This window comes from Pan troglodytes, chromosome 18, assembly GCF_028858775.2.
Source record: "Pan troglodytes isolate AG18354 chromosome 18, NHGRI_mPanTro3-v2.0_pri, whole genome shotgun sequence".
NCBI lineage: Eukaryota > Metazoa > Chordata > Mammalia > Primates > Hominidae > Pan > Pan troglodytes.
Window position 1 is genome coordinate 64,960,029 of NC_072416.2, and position 20,416 is coordinate 64,980,444.

The 20,416-nt window shown below is 54.8% G+C and overlaps 2 protein-coding genes across 8 annotated transcripts; one reads left to right on the plus strand and one right to left on the minus strand.

Annotated features, from left to right (window-relative positions):
- Positions 1–1,787: 1,787 nt before the first annotated feature.
- Positions 1,788–4,082, minus strand: CIAO2B (cytosolic iron-sulfur assembly component 2B). The gene is made up of 5 exons (XM_054669398.2): positions 3,949–4,082; positions 3,715–3,792; positions 3,342–3,467; positions 2,503–2,548; positions 1,788–2,023 (listed from the first exon to the last, which is right to left on the minus strand). The coding sequence occupies exons 1-5, from the start codon at positions 4,078–4,080 to the stop codon at positions 1,926–1,928; spliced, it is 480 nt and encodes a 159-aa protein (XP_054525373.1). The 5' UTR covers positions 4,081–4,082; the 3' UTR covers positions 1,788–1,925.
- Positions 4,083–4,138: 56 nt separating this feature from the next.
- LOC129135258 (carboxylesterase 2) lies at positions 4,139–17,319 on the plus strand. 7 transcript variants are annotated; one of them, XM_063797844.1, is made up of 12 exons: positions 4,139–5,425; positions 10,260–10,464; positions 11,440–11,581; positions 12,444–12,577; positions 12,659–12,917; positions 13,346–13,444; positions 13,728–13,868; positions 13,991–14,071; positions 14,330–14,474; positions 14,872–15,009; positions 15,221–15,595; positions 16,057–17,319. In XM_063797844.1, the coding sequence occupies exons 1-11, from the start codon at positions 5,158–5,160 to the stop codon at positions 15,292–15,294; spliced, it is 1,686 nt and encodes a 561-aa protein (XP_063653914.1). In that variant the 5' UTR covers positions 4,139–5,157; the 3' UTR covers positions 15,295–15,595; positions 16,057–17,319. The 7 variants fall into 7 exon arrangements, with proteins under 7 accessions (XP_063653914.1, XP_063653917.1, XP_063653915.1 ...); XM_063797847.1 differs by lacking the exon at positions 16,057–17,319 and adding an exon at positions 10,569–10,698 and having other exon boundaries at positions 4,165–5,425; positions 15,221–15,516; XM_063797845.1 differs by having other exon boundaries at positions 4,173–5,425; positions 15,523–15,595.
- The last annotated feature ends 3,097 nt before the right edge of the window (positions 17,320–20,416 follow it).

Sequence of the window (20,416 nt, forward strand, 5' to 3'; positions counted from 1 at the left end):
AGCCCTACAGTCTGTCCAGGTGACCAAATGCAATCTGGGCATAGGGCCAAGGGGAGGCAGAGGCCTTAGACCCGAGCACGTCACTTCACGGTGCTGAGCTTCCCTCTTACTCAACACTGGGGGTGACACACGCCTTTGGGAAGGCTGATTGAGAGGGTGCCTCAGGTTCCCTTCAACAGAGAAGTCTGATGTCACTGCCCTTATCAGGGACCAGACGGCCATCACTAACAGCTGGAAAAGCTGGCATCACACACCTACTAGTGGGCTTATAAAATATATATGCCACTCCTGGGCAGGGTTTTCATCAAAAAGCTCAAACCTGGACTCACTGAGGCCTTTAGACCAATTTCCAGTTAAAGGCAACACAAATCAGGAACAAATCAGACTGCAGGACTGGGACTTCTCTGAACTTTTCCAAACAATCACTGTGAAAAAAGACAAACGGCCGGGCGTGGTGTTCACACCTGTAATCCCAGCAGGTTGTGAGGCTTGAGCCTGGGAGTTTGAGACCAGCTTAGGCAACATAGGGAGACCCAGTCTCTACAAAAAATTTAAAAAATTAGCCTGGCATGGTAGCACACGACTGTAGTCCCAGCAACTCGGGAGACTGAGTCAAGAGGATCACTTGGGCTTAGGAGGTTGAGGCTACAGTGAGCTCTGATCACATCACTGCACTCCAGCCTGGGTGGCAGAGCAATACACTACCTCTTAACAAAATGTTTTTTTGAATTAAAAAAACTGAAAAACAGCTAGGTGTGATACTCAAGCCTGTAATCCCAGTGCTTTGGCAGACCAGGTGAGAGAACTGCTTGAGGACAAGAATTTGAGACCAGGCTGGGCAACACAGCAAGGCCTCATCTCTACCCAAAAAAATAAAAAATAAAAATAAATAAATAAATAAATAAATATTCTTTTGATTGGGCTGGTTGGGGTGGCTCATACCTGTAATCCCAACATTTTGGGAGGGTGAGGCAGGAGGATCACTTAAGCCCAGGAGCTAGAGACCAGCCTGGGCAACCTAGGAGACCCTGTCTCTACAAGAAAATTAAAAATTAGCCAGGCACAGTGGTGCATGCCTGTAGTCCCAGCTATTCGGGAGGCGGAAGTGGGAAGATCGCTTGAGCCCAGGAGGTCAAGGCTGCAGAAAGGTATAATTGTGCCACTGTATTCCAGCCTGGGCAACAGAGCAAGACTCTGTCCCCTCAAAGAAAAAAAAATTTGGCCAGGAATGGTGGTGTATGCCTGTAATCCAAGCTACTTGGGAGGCCAAGGCTGGAGGATTGCTTGAACCCAGGAGTTGGAGGCTGCAGTGAGCTACAATCTTGCCACTGCACCTGGGCCTGGGCAACAGGGTAAGACCTTGTCTCAAAAACAAAACAAAAACAACTATGAATGACACATTAGGGAAATCCATATATGCCTGGGTATTAGATGGTGTTGAGATACTGTTCATTTTCTGATCAGATAAAAGTATTGTGGCTATACAGGCTTATATTGACTATAGGAGCTGCAGTACTTCAAAGTGAAGAGTCAAGTCTCTGCAGCTTACTTACTGATATTTATATATGCACACATAAATAAGGCCAGTGTTGCAATATGTCAACAACTGTTGACTCTACTGGTGGTGGTGAGCATACAGGCACATTCGTACACTACTCTTTCCATTTTGATTTTATTTTATGAAAAGTTGCAAGTATACCACCCTTCAGAGGCACTTACTACCACCATCCCCCCTCAAACTCCAAATGACTCCACCAAGATGAAAGACACCAAGGAATGCTGGGAACTGAATATAAATTAACTTTATTACAAAAAGCAAAATGTTAGTTTCTCATTGTGAGTGATTCAAGAAAACAACGGTAACAGCCCTGGCAGGAGCTGGGACCAGGATACCAGTATGCAGGCTGAGGGGCCAAAGGCCAGGCTCAGGAGCGGGCTGACAGGCACTGATTCACAACCTCCAAGAGGTGGGTGTTCTCCAGAGCAGCTGCCACCCGCTCCTTATCTGCAAGTTGCTTGTTCACTAGGTGGGAAGAAGGGTGTGGGGAAGGCAGAGTCAAAGCTAGGCTCTGGCCAGAGTGCTAGCCAGCCCTACCTCTGAACATCTATATAGGATATGTCCCCCGCAGCAACAGAGCCCTCCTGTCACCTCCTTCCCAGGACCCCACATCTTGATCAGGCTACTTCAACCACCTGAGCCCACCTAATCTGCCTTCTTAGGATCCCTCCCCCAGGCTGCCTCCTGCGCTGCTGAAGCCTGACACACTCTGGTCCTGTATATTTGGTGAGAGGGGATTTGGGAGAAGAGGACATGGTAAGCAAAGGAGAGTCTTCTCAGGCCAGCTTCGGTCTAGGCTATAACCCACACTGAGGAGTCTCTGGCAATTTCACTCACACAGTTACCCATCTCCAGTCTTGCCCATAGACTCCTGTGCAAGGGGGAAGCCTCAGACTGCTTAGGGGGTGCCCGGGCCAACACCCTCACCACCAGTCCACACTTACCGGCATGCTCTGAGGCATGGGTCCCCGGAGTAATGTGCACGTCCATCTGGGAGGGAGATAACCAGGGCCTGAACACCCACCCACCGACCCACACTTTTCCCTGCAGCCCCCAGACCCTCAGCCACCATCTCCAGCTGATCCTTCCTCCTAATCATGCCTTTGGACTCTGGCCCTTCCGTTACACCCCAAACCCATCCACAGGTATTCCAATTCTTTTTTTTTTTTTTTTCCAAGACTGAGTCTTGCTCTGTTGCCCAGGCTGGAGTGCAGTAGCGCGATCTCGGCTCACTGCAACCTCTGTCTCCCAGGTTCAATTTGATTCTCCTTCCTCAGCCACCCGTGTAGCTGGGACCACAGGCGCACACCACCACACCCCACTAATTTTTGTATTTTTAGTAGAGATGAGGTTTCACCATGTTGGCCAGGCTGGTCTCCAACTCCTAACCTCAGGTGATCCACCCACCTCAGCCTCCCAAAGTGCTGGGATTACAGGCGTGAGCCACCGCGCCCGGCCCTAGCTATTCCAATTCTATCCAAAGAACTGGCCCACTACTGTTGATTTAAAGGCCTGCCTGTGCCCCACCCCTGGTCCAAACCCATCTGCCGCTCCCTACTGCCCTTCCTGCCACACTCTTCAATACTTTTCTCCACTTTCCAGCTCAGATCTTTATTCTTGTCACATCGACTTGGAAAGCTTCCTCCCAGTTTCCTCTCTGCTAATGGGGATCCTTCCAGGCCCCACTCTGATGTCCTCTCCATGTTCATGCTCTCCCAGTCCCCATCCTCAGCAGTAGACCCTCTATGCCCGGTCTCACTCCCGGGGCTCAGTTCCAACTGACCTTGAAACGCTGAGGAAGGGAGCGCAGAAGCTTGACCTTGATGGACAGGCCGATAAGGGTGGCCATGCTGCAGTGCGGAATGGTTGGTGTGAAAGCCACAGCCACTGTACTCTCGGGGTCGCTAACCTGGTTGTGGAGGGGAGATGTCAAGAGTCAACCACCCTCAGCCCAAGGTCCCTCTTCTTAGTTTGTTGTTTTGGGCAAATCATCCAACTTCTATGGGCCTCAGTTTCAACACCCATAAAATAGGCACAACAATCTCCCTCCCCAAAGATACCCTTTGGTGTTCGTGAGCATAGAGCACGCCAGCTCCTGGTGCACAGAAACCTTTCTGACTCTCTGGAACAACTCGCTCCCCTCGGAAGTGACTCACCTGAACCCGCACCTGCTCTACTACGTTCAACTCCTCTAGCGTCAGTGGATGCTCCGGGTCATTAATGGAGCGAATCAGATGTGGGAAGTGAAGGAAAAGGGACTCTGCCCCCTTGCCCACTCAGAACCCTCTACCAGGAACGCCCTGCTGGGATGCGGCTCCACCAGCTGCTCGACATCACTGCTCCCCCCACCGCAAGCCCCCGGAACCCGCCCGCGCCCAGCAGCGGCGGATATCGAAGATCTCGCGTGCGTCGATGCTGTCGGGAACCTGCTCGTCCTCCTCGCCTGCCGTCACAGGCCGCTCCCCAGAGCGCTGGTAGATGAGGGGGTTGGCATTTTCCAGGAGGCCGCCGCCGCCTACCATCGCGGAACCACCACCGCTGATCCTAGCAGGCGTGCGCTTCCGCTCCTACCCGCGCACTTCCGGAGAACGGGAAGGGGGCGTGGCGTGGCGACGGAGTTGCGCGAGGGACACGTCGCGTTGTGGGTTCTCGGACTGAGGTGTGAGAGAAGCGGTGACCGCGGCCCTGGCTGCTCGGACCCGGGAACATGATGGTCGCTGGAGCAGAAGGCGCTGAGAAGGGACCCCGGCGGCGCTGGGTCGTGCGAGCCAGTAGCGGGCTGAAACGTAGAGGCCAGAACCAGGTCTCAGGGGGCACTAAAGGCGGTCGGAGGTGATCCCCACACCGCTTCCACCTGGAAGTCAGGCTGGCCGGGAGCTCCCGTATCCAGGACGGTTGGTCGCCTCTGGCCTGGCAGGGCTCCTAGTGTCTCGGGACCTCCCGGTGACGCGCCTGCCTCCCCTGCTGCACCATAGGCCCGGGAGTACGGCGTCCCCACAGCTTGGACCGGCAGGCGCTCGTGAAATGTTTGTCAAGTGGATAAATGACCATGGCCGTGGTCTCCGCGGGAGGTGAGGAAACTGAAAGCCACCGAGGAAAAGGGGGGCGCTCCTTAAGAAGTGCCGCGGTCACGTGTACGTTTCAAAAGAATGGCGTGACTGAGTAGGGAGGGGACCGCGGAGACCCTCAGACCCTGGACTGTAAGGAGATGAGGGGCCGTGAAGGGGAACCCAGGAAACTGAGTCCTGAAAGCAAGGAGGAACTTCCAGAATGAAGGGCGCCGTCACACCTCCCTGCCTTTGCTCAAGCGGTTCCTTCACCCCGATGAAGTTCCTTCCCATTTCTCCATCTGGGGGATCCTGAACGTGCACCTCCTCAGAGAAGCCCTCCTGGGTTCTCCAATTCTAGTTTATTGCCCCCTCCTATCGATCCCCAGCACGCTCATCGGGCCTGTGGACAAGGACAGGTTTGAAGAGAGGATTCCCTGGATCGCGGAAGGGCTGCAGGAGTGGCACAGCCCCTTCCGAGGATGCCAAAGGAGCCCGGGCAAAGGGAAGTGGCCGTGCCGGGCCTGCCTGCCACTAGATCCCCACCCACCTATGACTGCTCAGTCCCGCTCTCCTACCACACCCACCTTTCCCGGCCCAAGCCAGCGCACCCCGCCGACTCCCTGCCCAGTCCAAACTCCAAGGCTGGGCAAGGCACTGATCCACGGCTGGACCGACCCGGGGCAGCCTCTGGGTGAACAGCAGCGTGTCCGCCGGCAGCGAACCGAGACCAGCGAGCCGACCATGCGGCTGCACAGACTTCGTGCGCGGCTGAGCGCGGTGGCCTGTGGGCTTCTGCTGCTTCTTGTCCGGGGCCAGGGTGAGGCTCCCTCGGAGGGGCGACAGGGACCGGGCTCAGATCTGCCAAATGCTGCGGAGGCAGAACCTGACAGTGCGGGAGGGAAGGCGCCTGGGAGGTAGGAGCTGGTGGAGATGACAGCGTGGAACTCGTGAGCCCCACGCGACGCCTCCCCGCCGCCCAAGGTGGGCTCCTAGAAGCACAGAAAGGGTCGGGCTGGGGGACACCACGGCAAGGAACCAGCGGAGTACAGGGGCCCCAGGAGTGACGGGACATGCCAGGCCGGGTAGGCAGCCTGGGGTCGGAGTGGGTGAGGGATTGGGGTGTGGAGATTCAGTCCATTTCCCTCTTATGATTGTGGCTGTAGCGGGTGCTGCCGGCCGGTAATAACAGTAATAGCTTCTGGCAGCATCTGGCTCTCAGTGTGTGGCGTCCTTGGCCAGGGGGGATGCCCTGAGCCCTCCAAAGGGGCCTCAGACAAGGATAGTGGTCCTTGGGGAACAGAAGCCCCCAGGCGCCAAATCCTAAAGCAGATCTAAAAGGCCACAGTGGCTGGGTGCAATTGGCTCACTCCTTTAATCCCACCACTTTAGAAGGCCAAGGGGGAGAATCGCTTGTGCCCAGGAGTTGGAGGCCAGCCTGGACAACATAGTGAGACTCGGAGTGTACAAAAAATTAAAAGAAATTAGTGGGCTGTGGTGGCCTGTGACCTGTAGTCCCAGCTACTTGGGAGGCTGAGGTGGGAGATCACTTTAGCAGGGGAGGTTGAGGCTGCAGTGAGCCTTCATCCCACTACTGCACTCCAGCCTGGGTGAAAAAGCAGAAATCTGTCTCCAGAAACAAGAGCCAAAGAGCTTGTGGTGTCCCTCATGCCATTTACCTCATCCTGGGCAAGGGCACAACTTGGCTTCCAGGGTAAAGGTGAAGGCTCTGTGTGCCTGCCAGGCTTCTCCAGGCCCTTATTAGAAGCTGGGGGAGTGTTTCGGCCTTTGGTCTTCTCACCCAAAACTCTCCTAAGTGTATGATCTGACTGTCTCTTCCAACCCTTCCCCAATTTAATCTGCGCAGGTGGAGTCCATACTCCCCCCGCCCCATGGTGCACTCCTGCAGGGCTTCCTCCTGTGCCTGCCCTTGACCACATTCTAGAGTTCACCAGGAGCCCAGCAGGAAGATTTGCCTGGCCTCACAGATGGCTACCTTTTAAAATATTTTGGGCCAGGCACAGTGGCTCACACCTGTTATCCCAGCACTTTGAGAGGCAGAGATGGGAGGATCACTTGAGGCTAGGAGTTAGAGACCAGCTTGGGCAACAAGACTTGTCTCTACCAAAAAAAAAAAAAAAAAGTCAGGCATGGTGGCACACACCTGTACTCCCAGCTACTCGGGAGGCTGTGGCAGGAGGATCTCAAGCCCAGGAAGTGGAGGCTGCAGTGAGCTGTTATCACATCACTGCATTCCAGCCTGGGCAACAGATGGAGACCTTGTCTGACAAATATATATGTACACAAAATTTTGGGTCGGACCCACATTCAGAAAAAATAATTGACAAGCCATAGGAGGGTACAGGTGATGTGTGCCATCCTCTTTTTACCCAACCAGTCCTGGCTTCTCCTCAGGGGCCATCAAAGTCCCCATGGCCCACACTGGAAACTGCTTGTTGACACCGCAGTACACACAGTGCCCAGCAGTTTACACAAGAATAGATGTGTGCACTTGTCCTTGACTTTCATCTAAACGGTCATAAACTCACCCACTTTCTGGGGCCAGGCTTTTCTACAGCTGGGACTACAGGCATGCACCACCACACCCCGCCAATTTATTTCCTGATTTTTTTGCAGAGACAGAGTCCCACTATGGTCCCCAGGCCAGTCACTGTGTTTTGTTTTTTTGTTTTTTTTGTTTTTTTTTTTGAATTTTGGACCTTCCATTTTTATTTGCTTTTCATGTATTACCTGAACCCCGTATATCCTCACTTAAACAGGAAGGCTAGGATAGTACTTCAGGCTCTGAGTATCAATGTCAAGTCAAACCTGAGTCCAGCAGTATTAGAACTGCTTGGGTGTTCCCCTTTACAAAGTATACAGTTGCACAAGTAAACAGCCATAGATCATTTTGGGGGAAGAACTGGGGAATCATTAACCCCATTGCTTGCCACGGTTCCTTTCTCCCTCGCACCTAACTTCTTCAGTCAATGGATTTTGGGTCTAAAAATTGGCTCAGGTCCAGGAACTTGGCAGGAGATTTTTTTTTTTTTGGATCATTCTTGGGTGTTTCTCGCAGAGGGAGATTTGGCAGGGTCATAGGACAATAGTGGAGGGAAGGTCAGCAGATAAACAAGTGAACAAAGGTCTCTGGTTTTCCTAGGCAGAGGACCCTGCGGCCTTCCGCAGTGTTTGTGTCCCTGGGTACTTGAGATTAGGGAGTGGTGATGCTGCCTTCAAGCATCTGTTTAACAAAGCACATCTTGCACCGCCCTTAATCCATTTAACCCTGAGTGGACACAGCACATGTTTCAGAGAGCACAGGGTTGGGGGTAAGGTCACAGATCAACAGGATCCCAAGGCAGAAGAATTTTTCTTAGTACAGAACAAAATGGAAAGTCTCCCATGTCTACTTCTTTCTACACAGACACGGCAACCATCCGATTTCTCAATCTTTTCCCCACCTTTCCCCCCTTTCTAGTCCACAAAACCGCCATTGTCATCATGGCCCGTTCTCAAAGAGCTGTTGGGTACACCTCCCAGACCGGGTGGTGGCCGGGCAGAGGGGCTCCTCTCTTCCCAGTAGGGGCGGCCGGGCAGAGGCGCCCCTCACCTCCCGGATGGGGCGGCTGGCCGGGCGAGGGGCTGACCCCCCCACCTCCCTCCCGGACGGGGCGGATGGCCGGGCAGAGGGGCTCCTCACTTCCCAGTAGGGGCGGCCGGGCAGAGGCGCCCCTCACCTCCCGGACGGGGCGGCTGGCCGGGCGGGGGACTGACCCCCCCACCTCCCTCCCGGACAGGGTGGCTGGCCGGGCGGGGGGCTGACCCCCCCACCTCCCTCCCGGGCGGGGCGGCTGGCCGGGCGGGGGGCTGACGCCCCCACCTCCCTCCCGGACGGGGCGGCTGGCCGGGCAGAGGGGCTCCTCACTTCCCAGTAGGGGCGGCTGGGCAGAGGCGCCCCGCACCTCCCGGACAGGGCAGCTGGCCAGGCGGGGGGCTGACCCCCCCACCTCCCTCCCGGACGGGGCGGCTGGCCTGGCGGGGGCTGACCCCCCACCTCCCTCCTGGACGGGGCGGCTGGCCGGGCAGAGGGGCTCCTCACTTCCCAGTAGGGGCGGCCGGGCAGAGGCGCCCCTCACCTCCCGGATGGGGCGGATGGCCGGGCGGGGGGCTGACCCCCCCACCTCCCTCCTGGACGGGGCGGCTGGCCTGGCGGGGGCTGATCCCCGTCTCCCTCCCGGACGGGGCGGCTGGCCTGGCGGGGGCTGACCCCCACCTCCCTCCCGGACAGGGTGGCTGCCGGGCGGAGGGGCTCCTCACTTCTCAGACGGGGCGGCTGCCGGGCGGAGGGGCTCCTCACTTCTCAGACGGGGCGGTTGCCAGGCAGAGGGTCTCCTCACTTCTCAGACGGGGCGGCTGGGCAGAGACGCTCCTCACCTCCCAGACGGAGTCGCAGCCGGGCAGAGGCGCTCCTCACATCCCAGACGGGGTGGCGGGGCAGAGGCGCTCCCCACATCTCAGACGATGGGCGGCCGGGCAGAGACGCTCCTCACTTCCTAGATGGGATGGCGGCCGGGAAGAGGCGCTCCTCATTTCCTAGACGGGATGGCGGCCGGGCAGAGACGCTCCTCACTTTCCAGACTGGGCAGCCAGGCAGAGGGGCTCCTCACATCCCAGACGATGGGCGGCCAGGCAGAGACGCTCCTCACTTCCCAGACGGGGTGGCGGCCGGGCAGAGGCTGCAATCTCGGCACTTTGGGAGGCCAAGGCAGGCGGCTGGGAGGTGGAGGTTGTAGCGAGCCGAGATCACGCCACTGCACTCCAGCCTGGGCACCATTGAGCACTGAGTGAACGAGACTCTGTCTGCAATCCCGGCACCTCGGGAGGCCGAGGCTGGCGGATCACTCGCGGTTAGGAGCTGGAGACCAGCCCGGCCAACACAGCGAAACCCCGTCTCCACCAAAAAAATACGAAAACCAGTCAGGCATGGCGGCGCACGCCTGCAATCGCAGGCACTCGGCAGGCTGAGGCAGGAGAATCAGGCAGGGAGGTTGCAGTGAGCCGAGATGGCAGCAGTACAGCCCAGCTTCGGCTTGGCATCAGAGGGAGACCGTGGAAAGAGAGGGAGAGGGAGACCGTGGGGAGAGGGAGGAGAGGGAGAGGGAGAGGGAGAGCCACTGTGCTTTTTATATCCCAGCCACAGCCATACTTTTCTCTTACACCTCTTTTCACCAACATCACTCATGGTTTGGATGATGCTTTCTTTACATCATTTCTTGCCACTTTGGGCATGACATCCCTGAGGGCAGGAAACTTGCCTGCCTAATTCCCACCATCATCCTACTGTCACATGACCTGGCACACAGTTGAAAGGACACTCTAGTCCCATCAAGGGCATGTGACCCTTTGTTTGAAGGTCCTAGGGCTGAATGATGATGCCTGGCCCCAAGGAGCCTCAGCCTGGTGGGATGGAGACAGGCCCAGGAAGCCAGAGCGGGAAGGGAGTGTTACAGGCAGGAAGTTTGTAAAGCCCGTGTTTATAGATCAGGGTCCCTTGAGCTAAGATGAGGATGGCAAGGAAGCAGCAATACCAACAGTTGGGAGGGCAGTCGATTGGTCAAACCCAACCGTGATGTCTGTCTCTCTGCCCACAGGCCAGGACTCTGCCAGTCCCATCCGGACCACACACACAGGGCAGGTGCTGGGGAGTCTTGTCCACGTGAAGGGCGCCAATGCCGGGGTCCAAACCTTCCTGGGAATTCCATTTGCCAAGCCACCTCTAGGTCCGCTGCGATTTGCACCCCCTGAGCCCCCTGAATCTTGGAGTGGTGTGAGGGATGGAACCACCCATCCAGCCATGTAAGCTCTCCAAGGGGTCCAGGAAACTCCAGACACTGGGGCAGGGGTGGGGGTGCTCTGAGCTCAGCTAGGCTGCAGTTATCATTTCATCTAAACCCCCACAGCCAGTTTTCCTTCTGAGTTTCGTGGATTCCCACGTGCATTTTTCCAATGAGCATGCTGAGGCTTAGGAGGGCAGAATAACTTCTCAGACTCCTGGATCAGAGCTTGGCATTCAGAAGACATTGGCTCCAGGTGCTGAAGGGAGGGGCAGAGACAGGTATCTCCCCAGATTCTGGTTATGCCGAGCTTTCTCTGCCACCAGTGGCAGGTGTCTCTGGGAAAGGTTCGGGTTGGCTCTGTGAACCTTGTAGGAGCCCCTAACTCTAGTGGCAGATGTTGCAAATACCTGAAGAGAACAGTAGTGGTAGCTTTCTGGGAACCTGCACTCTCCACAGTCACTGTGTCCACTGACAGGACCAGGAGCCATTGGCCAAGAGACATGTATATGTATATGTATATGTTTCCAACTGGAGGCCATGTAGGAATGATGAGTTTTTGAGAGTTTAGACTTGGGATGAGAGACATCCCACTGCCCTTCTCATGAGAAATTAACATCCATTCACTCAGGTAGCACACATACGTGGGCTACTCCCCTGTCCCAGGCCTTACGGGGTACAGCAATATAGTGGTGAATGTCAACACATGCAGCCAATGGTTCTCATAGAAACCCCTAAGAGTCAAGGTTTCCGGCGTCAGGAGGAATGATACCCAAGGTCCTCAATAACCTCGAGGCCTCCCTGGAAGTCCAAGCTCCATCCCAGCTTCCCCAGAGCCTGTGGCCTGTAACTTGGTGGGAAGGGATTTTTGAGAGGGATCACATGTGAGCAGGATATTGTGGGAAGGGTCTGAGGGTGGCTAGGAGCACCTCTGAACCCAGGGTCTGGTTTTGGCCACAGCCCGGCCCCTGGACTGATTATTTGCCCTGGTTACCAGGTGTCTACAGGACCTCACCCCAGTGAAGTCAGAGTTTCTTAGCCAGTTCAACATGACCTACCCTTCCGTCTCCATGTCCGAGGACTGCCTGTACCTCAGCATCTACACGCCGGCCCATAGCCATGAAGGCTCTAACCTGCCGGTGGGTGTCAGGCCACAGTTCACTGGGGGTTGGAGGACAGTTCTTCTGCAAGAAGCTGAAAAGGACAATATTAGCTCAGGCCCTGCTGCAGAGTGGACCATGCTGAGAAGCTTCTCACTATCAGGTCCAAGAAATGCTCCTTACCCAGACTGGGCAGCTGGCCCCTGGACATGGGGTCACAGAGTTCTGGCTGCTCCCAGAGGTCAAAGGCTGTGGCTCTGGGCTGGACCCAGGACTCACTCAGCCAACTCATAGCAGGAGATCCACTTAAGTGCCAAAGGGCTGCACCTTGAGGTGACCAAGAACCCCAGCCATGGATAATCTGTTGGGCCTATAGAATGGGCACACACAAACTTTTTTTCTTAGAGATGGCATCATGCTCTGTTGCCCAGGCTAAAATGCAGTGGCATGAACATACCTCTCTGTAACCTCGAAATCCGGGGTGATCCTCCCCGATTAGCCTCCCGAGTAGCTGGGACTACTGGCCTATTCCACCATGGCTGGCTCATTTTTAAAACATTTTCTGTTGAAATTGGGTCTCACTATGTGGTTCAGGCTAAGGACATTTTTGGTTAATGTTCATGTGGAGCCATCAGGGAGACACCCCTTTTCTTTCCACTTTGGTGAATTTTCTAGGGTTAATGAACCCAGGCTTTGATACAGGGGGGTTCGATTGCAAAGATTGGGAGGCCTAGTCTTCCTGATAGATCTTGGGTGCCTAACCATTTGCCCATGTAATGAATTTGTGCTGGAGATCTAATGGGGAGGTAGACAGAGGCAAAGCACTGGTTGGTCTAGGTAGTGGCCATGGTGGGGTTTGGGCTGGGTGGGAGCATCATGGTAGCTGCCTTGATTTCCCCAGGTGATGGTGTGGATCCATGGTGGTGCGCTTGTTTTTGGCATGGCTTCCTTGTATGATGGTTCCATGCTGGCCGCCTTGGAGAACGTGGTGGTGGTCATCATCCAGTACCGCTTGGGTGTCCTGGGCTTCTTCAGGTGAGACTAGGGCTGGGCTGGGCAACCCGGGCTGAGCGGGGCCAGGACAGCCCTGTGATCCCTGTCCCTGCTACTTCTCAGCACTGGAGACAAGCATGCAACCGGCAACTGGGGCTACCTGGACCAAGTGGCTGCACTACGCTGGGTCCAGCAGAATATCGCCCACTTTGGAGGCAACCCTGACCGTGTCACCATTTTTGGCGAGTCTGCGGGTGGCACGAGTGTGTCTTCGCTTGTTGTGTCCCCCATATCCCAAGGACTCTTCCACGGAGCCATCATGGAGAGTGGCGTGGCCCTCCTGCCTGGCCTCATTGCCAGCTCAGGTGATGTCATCTCCACGGTGAGTGCCCTCAGCTGCAGAGGCCTAGGCCTGCTCCCTCCCCTCATACCCCTCAGAGCCTCTGTCTGTTAAACGGGGATGACAAGGGCCATCGGGAGCATGCTCCAGGAGCTGCCGCCTACCGTGGAATTGCTGGGGGGCTCCAGGGTCAGAATTCACATCCTTCTGCCATTGCAGAGGCCGAGCTTGTTCTGTGGCTCCTGTGCAAAGTTGTCACCCTAGGGATCCCCACCATGAGGAGAATCATCTAGGTGGATGGGATGGCCCCTGTGTCTGGGACTTCTGAGTTGGAACAATGTCAGAACTGCAGGAACTTATACGAAGTACCCTCTGAGATTTGGGGTGCCCCTGTCCTTGGCCAGGGCCTTGGGCAAACTCCTCTCCTCTACCTGGAAGGATGAGCCAGCTCCTGCCTGGTCCCTTTGCAGGTGGTGGCCAACCTGTCTTCCTGTGACCAAGTTGACTCTGAGGCCCTGGTGGGCTGCCTGCGGGGCAAGAGTAAAGAGGAGATTCTTGCAATTAACAAGGTTGGTCTAAATGGATGTGGGTGTAGAGGAAGGGGTGCAATAGGCATGGGGCTGGCAGGCCTGCACGGCCCTCATATTCCCTGGGCACATTACCTCATCTGCATGCCTGGGTGTCATAGCCCTGGGTGGGGACTGAAGGTCGGTGCATGCTGAGCCAAACATTGATCTCCTGGGGTGGGTATGAGCATCCGGGGATAAACCAGGAAGGAGTGGAAGGTACTCAGAGGGCATTGGAAGATGTCTGGGACCTGACCTTGTTCCCTGACCTTGCGTTTCCCCTCAGCCTTTCAAGATGATCCCCGGAGTGGTGGATGGGATCTTCCTGCCCAGGCACCCCCAGGAGCTGCTGGCCTCTGCCGACTTTCAACCTGTCCCCAGCATCGTTGGTGTCAACAATGATGAGTTTGGCTGGGTCATCCCCAAGGTGAGCCCCAACCCAAGCCCACAAGTGCCTGGGGAGCCCATCTGGTAGTGGGGGGGTGTTCAGGGCTTCATAGCTCCAGGCTCATCCCATCCCCAGCTACAGACTCTCTCCTGGCCATCCAGGTCATGAGGATCTATGATACCCAGAAGGAAATGGACAGAGAGGCCTCCCAGGCTGCTCTGCAGAAAATGTTAACGCTGATGGTAAGGCTCCTGGGGTCCCTCGCCACTGGAGACGGGCTCCTCTCCTGTCCTGAGACAGAGGAAATCCAACCCCCAGATACCCTTCCTATGTAGTGACCCTCATGAGCAAAGGCCTGGGTGTGTGTGTGTTTAGGGGTGGGGTCATCACAGAGCTTCGCCTTTGCTCCCTCTTCCTGTGCCATCCCCAAGCCCGAGACCACCTCCTCCCTGCCCCTGGCATCCAGTCTAACCTGCCTCTTCCTGATCCACCTGGGGTAGATGTTGCCTCCTACATTTGGTGACCTGCTGATGGAGGAGTACATTGGGGACAATGGGGATCCCCAGACCCTCCAAGCCCAGTTCCAAGAGATGATGGCAGACTACATGTTTGTGATCCCTGCACTCCAAGTAGCACATTTTCAGTGTGAGTATATTTGGACCAAAGCCTGGCTGGCAGGGTATAGCTCAGGGCTGTGGGTCCCAGGTGAGACCTGCTGCTGTCCAGGTCCGCAATCATGTTTATTGGGCTCCGGGGACACTTGATGTCCATCATTGCAGTAAATCCTCATGGCTAGCCCAAGAATCCGACATTTCCCCCATTTCACAGACGAGTAAATTGAAGTTAGGGACCTTCAGTGACTTGCCCAAGATGACACAGCTAAGAATCGCAAGTCCCTTCCTCTGTTCCTGCCCCAGCCTGGGGCTCCACACCCCACTGTCCAGATTCCAGCCAGCTTTGGACCTAGGTATCTTATCACCATGGGTGAGGCAAGAAGTCTTCAGGGGAGGGACCACCGTGTCATGGGCTGTCCACCCCACAGGTTCCCGGGCCCCTGTGTACTTCTACGAGTTCCAGCATCAGCCCAGCTGGCTCAAGAACATCAGGCCACCGCACATGAAAGCAGACCATGGTGATGAGCTTCCTTTTGTTTTCAGAAGTTTCTTCTGGGGCAACTACGGTGAGTCTTCTTCCTTTCCCGGGAGGTGGGCTGGGATTCTGGCTGGGTCTCTGAGAGATGATTGATTGTCCTCACTGCCCAGATAAGGAAACTGAGGCTCAGAGAGAGGATGAGATCAGGTGTCCAAGGTTTTATAGCTCCAAAAGCTGCACCAGGATTAGAATTCACGACTCTTCAGACTGTGAACTGTGCTCCCTCTGCCTCTCCCCAGCCATGGGTGTCTGGCCTGGTGCAGAACAGGTGTTCCAGAGACATGTTTATTTCTTCAATGACTCCCAGAGATAGAAGGAAGAAGGGGCCTTTGGGGCCATGAAGGAGCCCAGGATGGAGTCAGCCAGAGCCTGGTCTACGGGGAAAGTTTGGAAAAGGGGAGGGCTGGCTTCCGAGGGCAGTGGAAGAAAAAGCAGAGAAGCAGGACTGGGGACCGAGGTCTCGGGGGCCAAGGACGAGCTCCACCTGGGATGCTGAGGGTGGACATCCTGATGAAGACACATGTCCTCTTCCTCTCGGCAGTTAAATTCACTGAGGAATAGGAGCAGCTAAGCAGGAAGATGATGAAGTACTGGGCCAACTTTGCGCGAAATGGGTGAGACAGCACACCTCTGCCTCAACCTCCCCGATTGGGGGACTTGTGCCCATCCAGTGCTCTCCTAGTCTGGGGTGACCTCAAGAGCACACCCGCATCCTTCATCACATGATGGCCCCTTCCCGAGCTCCGGGACCCACTCAGACAGGGTGGGGGTGCGTGGGGCAGTGGACACGCTCTATCTCTCCAGTCTACCTGGAGGGTGGGCGCCAGTGCTGTGCCACCGTCAGGGCCTCCCTCTCAGAGAGAGGGACACGACAGAGCTGGCCGCCCCCTCACCACTGGTGCTCACACTAGCCAGAGGGAGCTTATTTCCTGTTTCTGGAAGCCTCCCCGCTCATTCCGCAAGCCCACCTGGCCTGCTTGGCTGCCTTGCCTGACCAGACTCAGGGGGCTCAGGTCTGGGCTTCGGGGGCTCAGAGTGACCCTCATACCGCCCTGCTGGGACGGCATGTCTACAGGAACCCCAATGGCGAGGGTCTGCCACACTGGCCGCTGTTCGACCAGGAGGAGCAATACCTGCAGCTGAACCTACAGCCTGCGGTGGGCCGGGCTCTGAAGGCCCACAGGCTCCAGTTCTGGAAGAAGACGCTGCCCCAAAAGATCCAGGAGCTCGAGGAGCCTGAAGAGAGACACACAGAGCTGTAGCTCCCTGTGCCGGGGAGGAGGGGGTGGGTTCGCTGACAGGCGAGGGTCAGCCTGCTGTGCCCACACACACCCACTGAGGAGAAAGAAGTTGATTCCTTCATTCACTTAGCCATTCATTCATACTTCCATCCATCCATTCAGAAAGCATTTATTAAGAATTTACTCAGGCATGATGGCTCATACCTGTAATCCCAGCTATTGGGAAGGCCAAGATGGAAGAATGGCTTGAGGCCAGAGGTTTGAGACCAACCAGCCAAGGCAACACAGTGAGACCCCTTCTCAAAAAAAAGAGAGAGAGAGAGAAAGAGAGTGTGTGATTAGAAGCTAAATAGGAAAGTTTTGAGCTTCAAGTCAGTGAGGAGTAAAAAAGATTTTTAAAAAGCAAAGAAAACAAAATATAAGGGAAAAAAATGAGAAAAATAAAAATAAAAAGAGAATAATAGGCCAGGCACTGTGGCTCATGCCCCTAATCCCAGCACTTTTGGGAGGTCAAGGTGAGCAGAACACCTGAGGACAGGAGTTTGAGACCAGTCTGCCCAACGTGGTGAAACCCCATCTCTATGAAAAATACAAAAATCAGACGGGCTCAGTGGTGGTGCCCACCTGTGATCCCAGCTACTCAGGAGGCTGAAGCAGGAGAATTACTTGAACCTGGAGGCAGAGGTTGCAGTGAGCTGAGATTGTGCCACTGTACTCCAGCCTGGGCAACAAGAGCGAGACTCCGTTTCCAAAAAAATAAGAGAGAATAGAAGAAGTGACTGCATGATGTTAGTTACCAAGCCTGCCACGGGTCCTCTCGCTAGAACACTCCATAGATCCCCCCACTGAGCTGTGGATGGGCAGACCCCAGTGGAATCCCACCCTCCCCAACACCCCACTGAGCCCTGGGCCCCCTCCTCCCTTCCTCACCTCCACCCTCTCCCTGCCTTCTCTCTTCTCTCCTCTGAGCCCCCAGGCCTTTTCCACTTTGAGGGAGGTGCTTCGAAGAATGTTGCCCACACCTAAGTGTCAGAAGCCTATGTCCGTTCATCCCTGAGAGGTCTGAAAAACTAAAAATAAATTCTAAAAAAAGCCTCTGTCTGCCTCTCCCCAAGCCCCAAGTGCTCTTACATCTGTGAGTGGCCAGGCTGGGTGCGGTGGCTCACACCTGTAATCCCAGCATTTTGGGAGGCCAAGGTAGGTGGATCACCACGTCAGAAGATCGAGACCATCCTGGCTAACATGGTGAAACCCCGTCTCTACTAAAAGAACAAAAAATTAGCCTGGGGCAGTGGCACGCGCCTGTAGTCCCAGCTACTAGGGAGACTGAAGCAGGAGAATCCCTTGAACCCGGGAGGCAGAGGTTGCAGTGAGATGAGATTGCGCCACTGCACTCCTGCCTGGGCCACAGAATGAGACTCAGTCTCAAACAAACAAACAAAGAAACAAAAACAAAAAACAAAATCTGTGAGTGGCCAATAGGAAACCTGGTTACTGGAATTCCTAGTGTCTTAGTCCATTCAGTTGCTATAGCAAAAATACTACCGATTAGACCTGGTGCAGTGGCCCACACCCATCATCCCAACACTTTGGGAGGCCAAGGTGGGTGGATCACTTGACCCCAGGAGTTTGAGACCGGCCTGGCCAACATGGTGAAACGCTGTCTCTACTAAAAAGACAAAAATTAGCCAGGCTGTGTGGTGCACACCTAGAATATCAGCTACTCGGGAGGCTGAGACACGAGTATAACATGAACCCAGGAGGCAGAAGTTGCAGTGAGCCGAGATTGCACCACTGCACTCCAGTCTGGGCGACAGAGAGAGACCCTGCCTCAAAAACAAGTAAATAAATAAATAAACAAATAAATAAATATTACCGGTTAGGCCAGGTGTGGTGGCTCATGCCTGTAATCCCAGCACTATTGGAGGCCTCCTGAGCTTGAGCCCAGGAGTTCCAGACCAGCCTAGGCAGCATGGAGAAATGTCATCTCTACAAAAAAATACAAAAATTATTTGGATGTGGTGGCACACACCTATAGTCTCAGTTACTCAGGAGGCTGAGGCGGGCAGATCACTTGAGCCTGGGAGGTCAGAGCTGCAGTGAGTCGTGATTGCACCACTACACTCCAGCCTGGGCAACACAGCAAGACCCTGCCTCAAAAGAATAGGGCTTCCAATACTGATATAAAACTTAAAATACTACAGGTTAATATTATAAACTGGGTGCCTTATAATGACAGAAATGTATTGCTTACAGTTCTCGAGGCTTGGACATCGAGGATCAAGGTGCCAGCAGATTTGGTGTCTGGCAAGGACTTGTTCTCTGGTTAATAGATGGCAACCTCAGGCCAGGTGCGGTGGCTCACCCCTGTAATCCCAGCACTTTTGGGAGGCCAAGGTGGGGTATCACCTGAGGACAGGAGTTCAAGACCAGCCTGGCCAACATAGTGAAACCCCATCTCTACTAAAATACAAAAATTAGACGGGTGTGGTGGCAGGTGCCTGTAATCCCAGCTACTCGGGAGGCTAAGGTAAGAGAATCACTTGAACCCGGGAGGCAGAGGTTGCAGTGAGCTGAGATCACAGCACTACGCTCCAGCCTGGGCGACAGCACGAGACATTATCTCAAAAATAAAAAATAAAACAAGCCACCCACCCAACTATCGATGTCCTGCAGAGGTGCCTCACCCCACTTTTGTCAGAAGCAAGACCGGGCTTGTCCATAGGCCCCTGAGTCTGGGCCTCCTGCACAGTGGCCAGGAAAGCCAAGCTGCTTCCTCAGTGGCCCGTCTCCTGAAGTTTGCTCTTCTTCTCAGTGGTTCTACAGACACTGTAAGGCCCATACTCACAGGATATTAGCACACTTGCGAAGAGATTCCTGTCCTCTGGCTCCCAGGGGACTCTCCATCCAGGGAGATGTCTTCTCCACTTCAGAATTCCCCTGCCAACCTTTCAACCCCCTGAGCATCCCCAAATTCATCATGTGTGTCCACATGATTACTTTTCCTACGTACTTCATTGTTGTTCCTAAACTTTTCTCCTTCCACGCTCTGCAAAAAAACTCATATTTTATCTCAGTGTGCAAAAGTGGCCAATTGCGTTTAATCGGCCTCTTGGTTTCACCCAAGTATATTCTCTCTGTCATTAAGAGGCTGTATTCCTGTCCCATAGACCCTAATGATCCCCTTACGCCCCTACCTCTGACCAACTTGCCTCTCAGGGCACCAGTTTTCCAGGGGGGATGTCTCCCTTCTTTCCATCCACATCCTTTAAGCCCAACCACGAAGCCCTATGAAGTTTGGGACGAAGACCAGGACACCTACATTGCCCATATTGGCCACCAGGTGGAAGTCAAGGATAATATTAAGCCGGGACTGATGAACTTGAGAGAGGCCGACTTTCCTTTCAATGAACCTTGATTGGTGCATAATGTTCCCACTACATTCTGAAAGCGTTTATCGAGCACCAGCTGCATGCATGTCTCTGTATGTTTTTCAGTTCTGCAGATGTCCAATATACTTTCCCAAAATCAGCTTCCAGAATTACTGTTTAGACTCAATAGTTATAGTTTTAACGGCTTTCTTGTGGAATAACTTACAATTAAATTTATCCCCTGCCCCCACTTTTTTTTTTTTTTTTTTTTTTTTTTTTGAGACAAGGTCTCGTTCTGTCACCCAGGCTAGAATGCAGTGGTGGCATCACAGATCACTGCAGCCTCCACCTCCGGGCTTCAGACACTACGGCCCATAGTTACAGGACCATAGCACACTCCGGTACCCAGGCCGGTTGGTCGCCTCTGGCCTGGCAGGGCTGCCAGTGTCTCGGGACCTCCCGGTGACGCGCCTGCCTCCCCTGCTGCAACAGAGGCCCGGGAGTGTCGGGTCCCCGTCGCTCGGACCGGCAGGCGCTCGTGAAATGTTCGTCAAGTGGATAAATGACCATGGCCGTGGTCTCCGCGGGAGGTGAGGAAACTGAAAGCCACCGAGGAAAAGGGGGGCGCTCCTTAAGAAGTGCAGTGGTCACATGTACGTTTCAAAAGAATGGCGTGACTGAGTAGGGAGGGGACCGCGGAGACCCTCAGACCCTGGACTGTAAGGGCATGAGGGGTTGTAAAGGGGAACCCAGGAAACTGAGTCCTGAAAGCAAGGAGGAGCTTCCAGAATGAAGGGCGCCGTCACGCCTCCCTGCCTTTGCT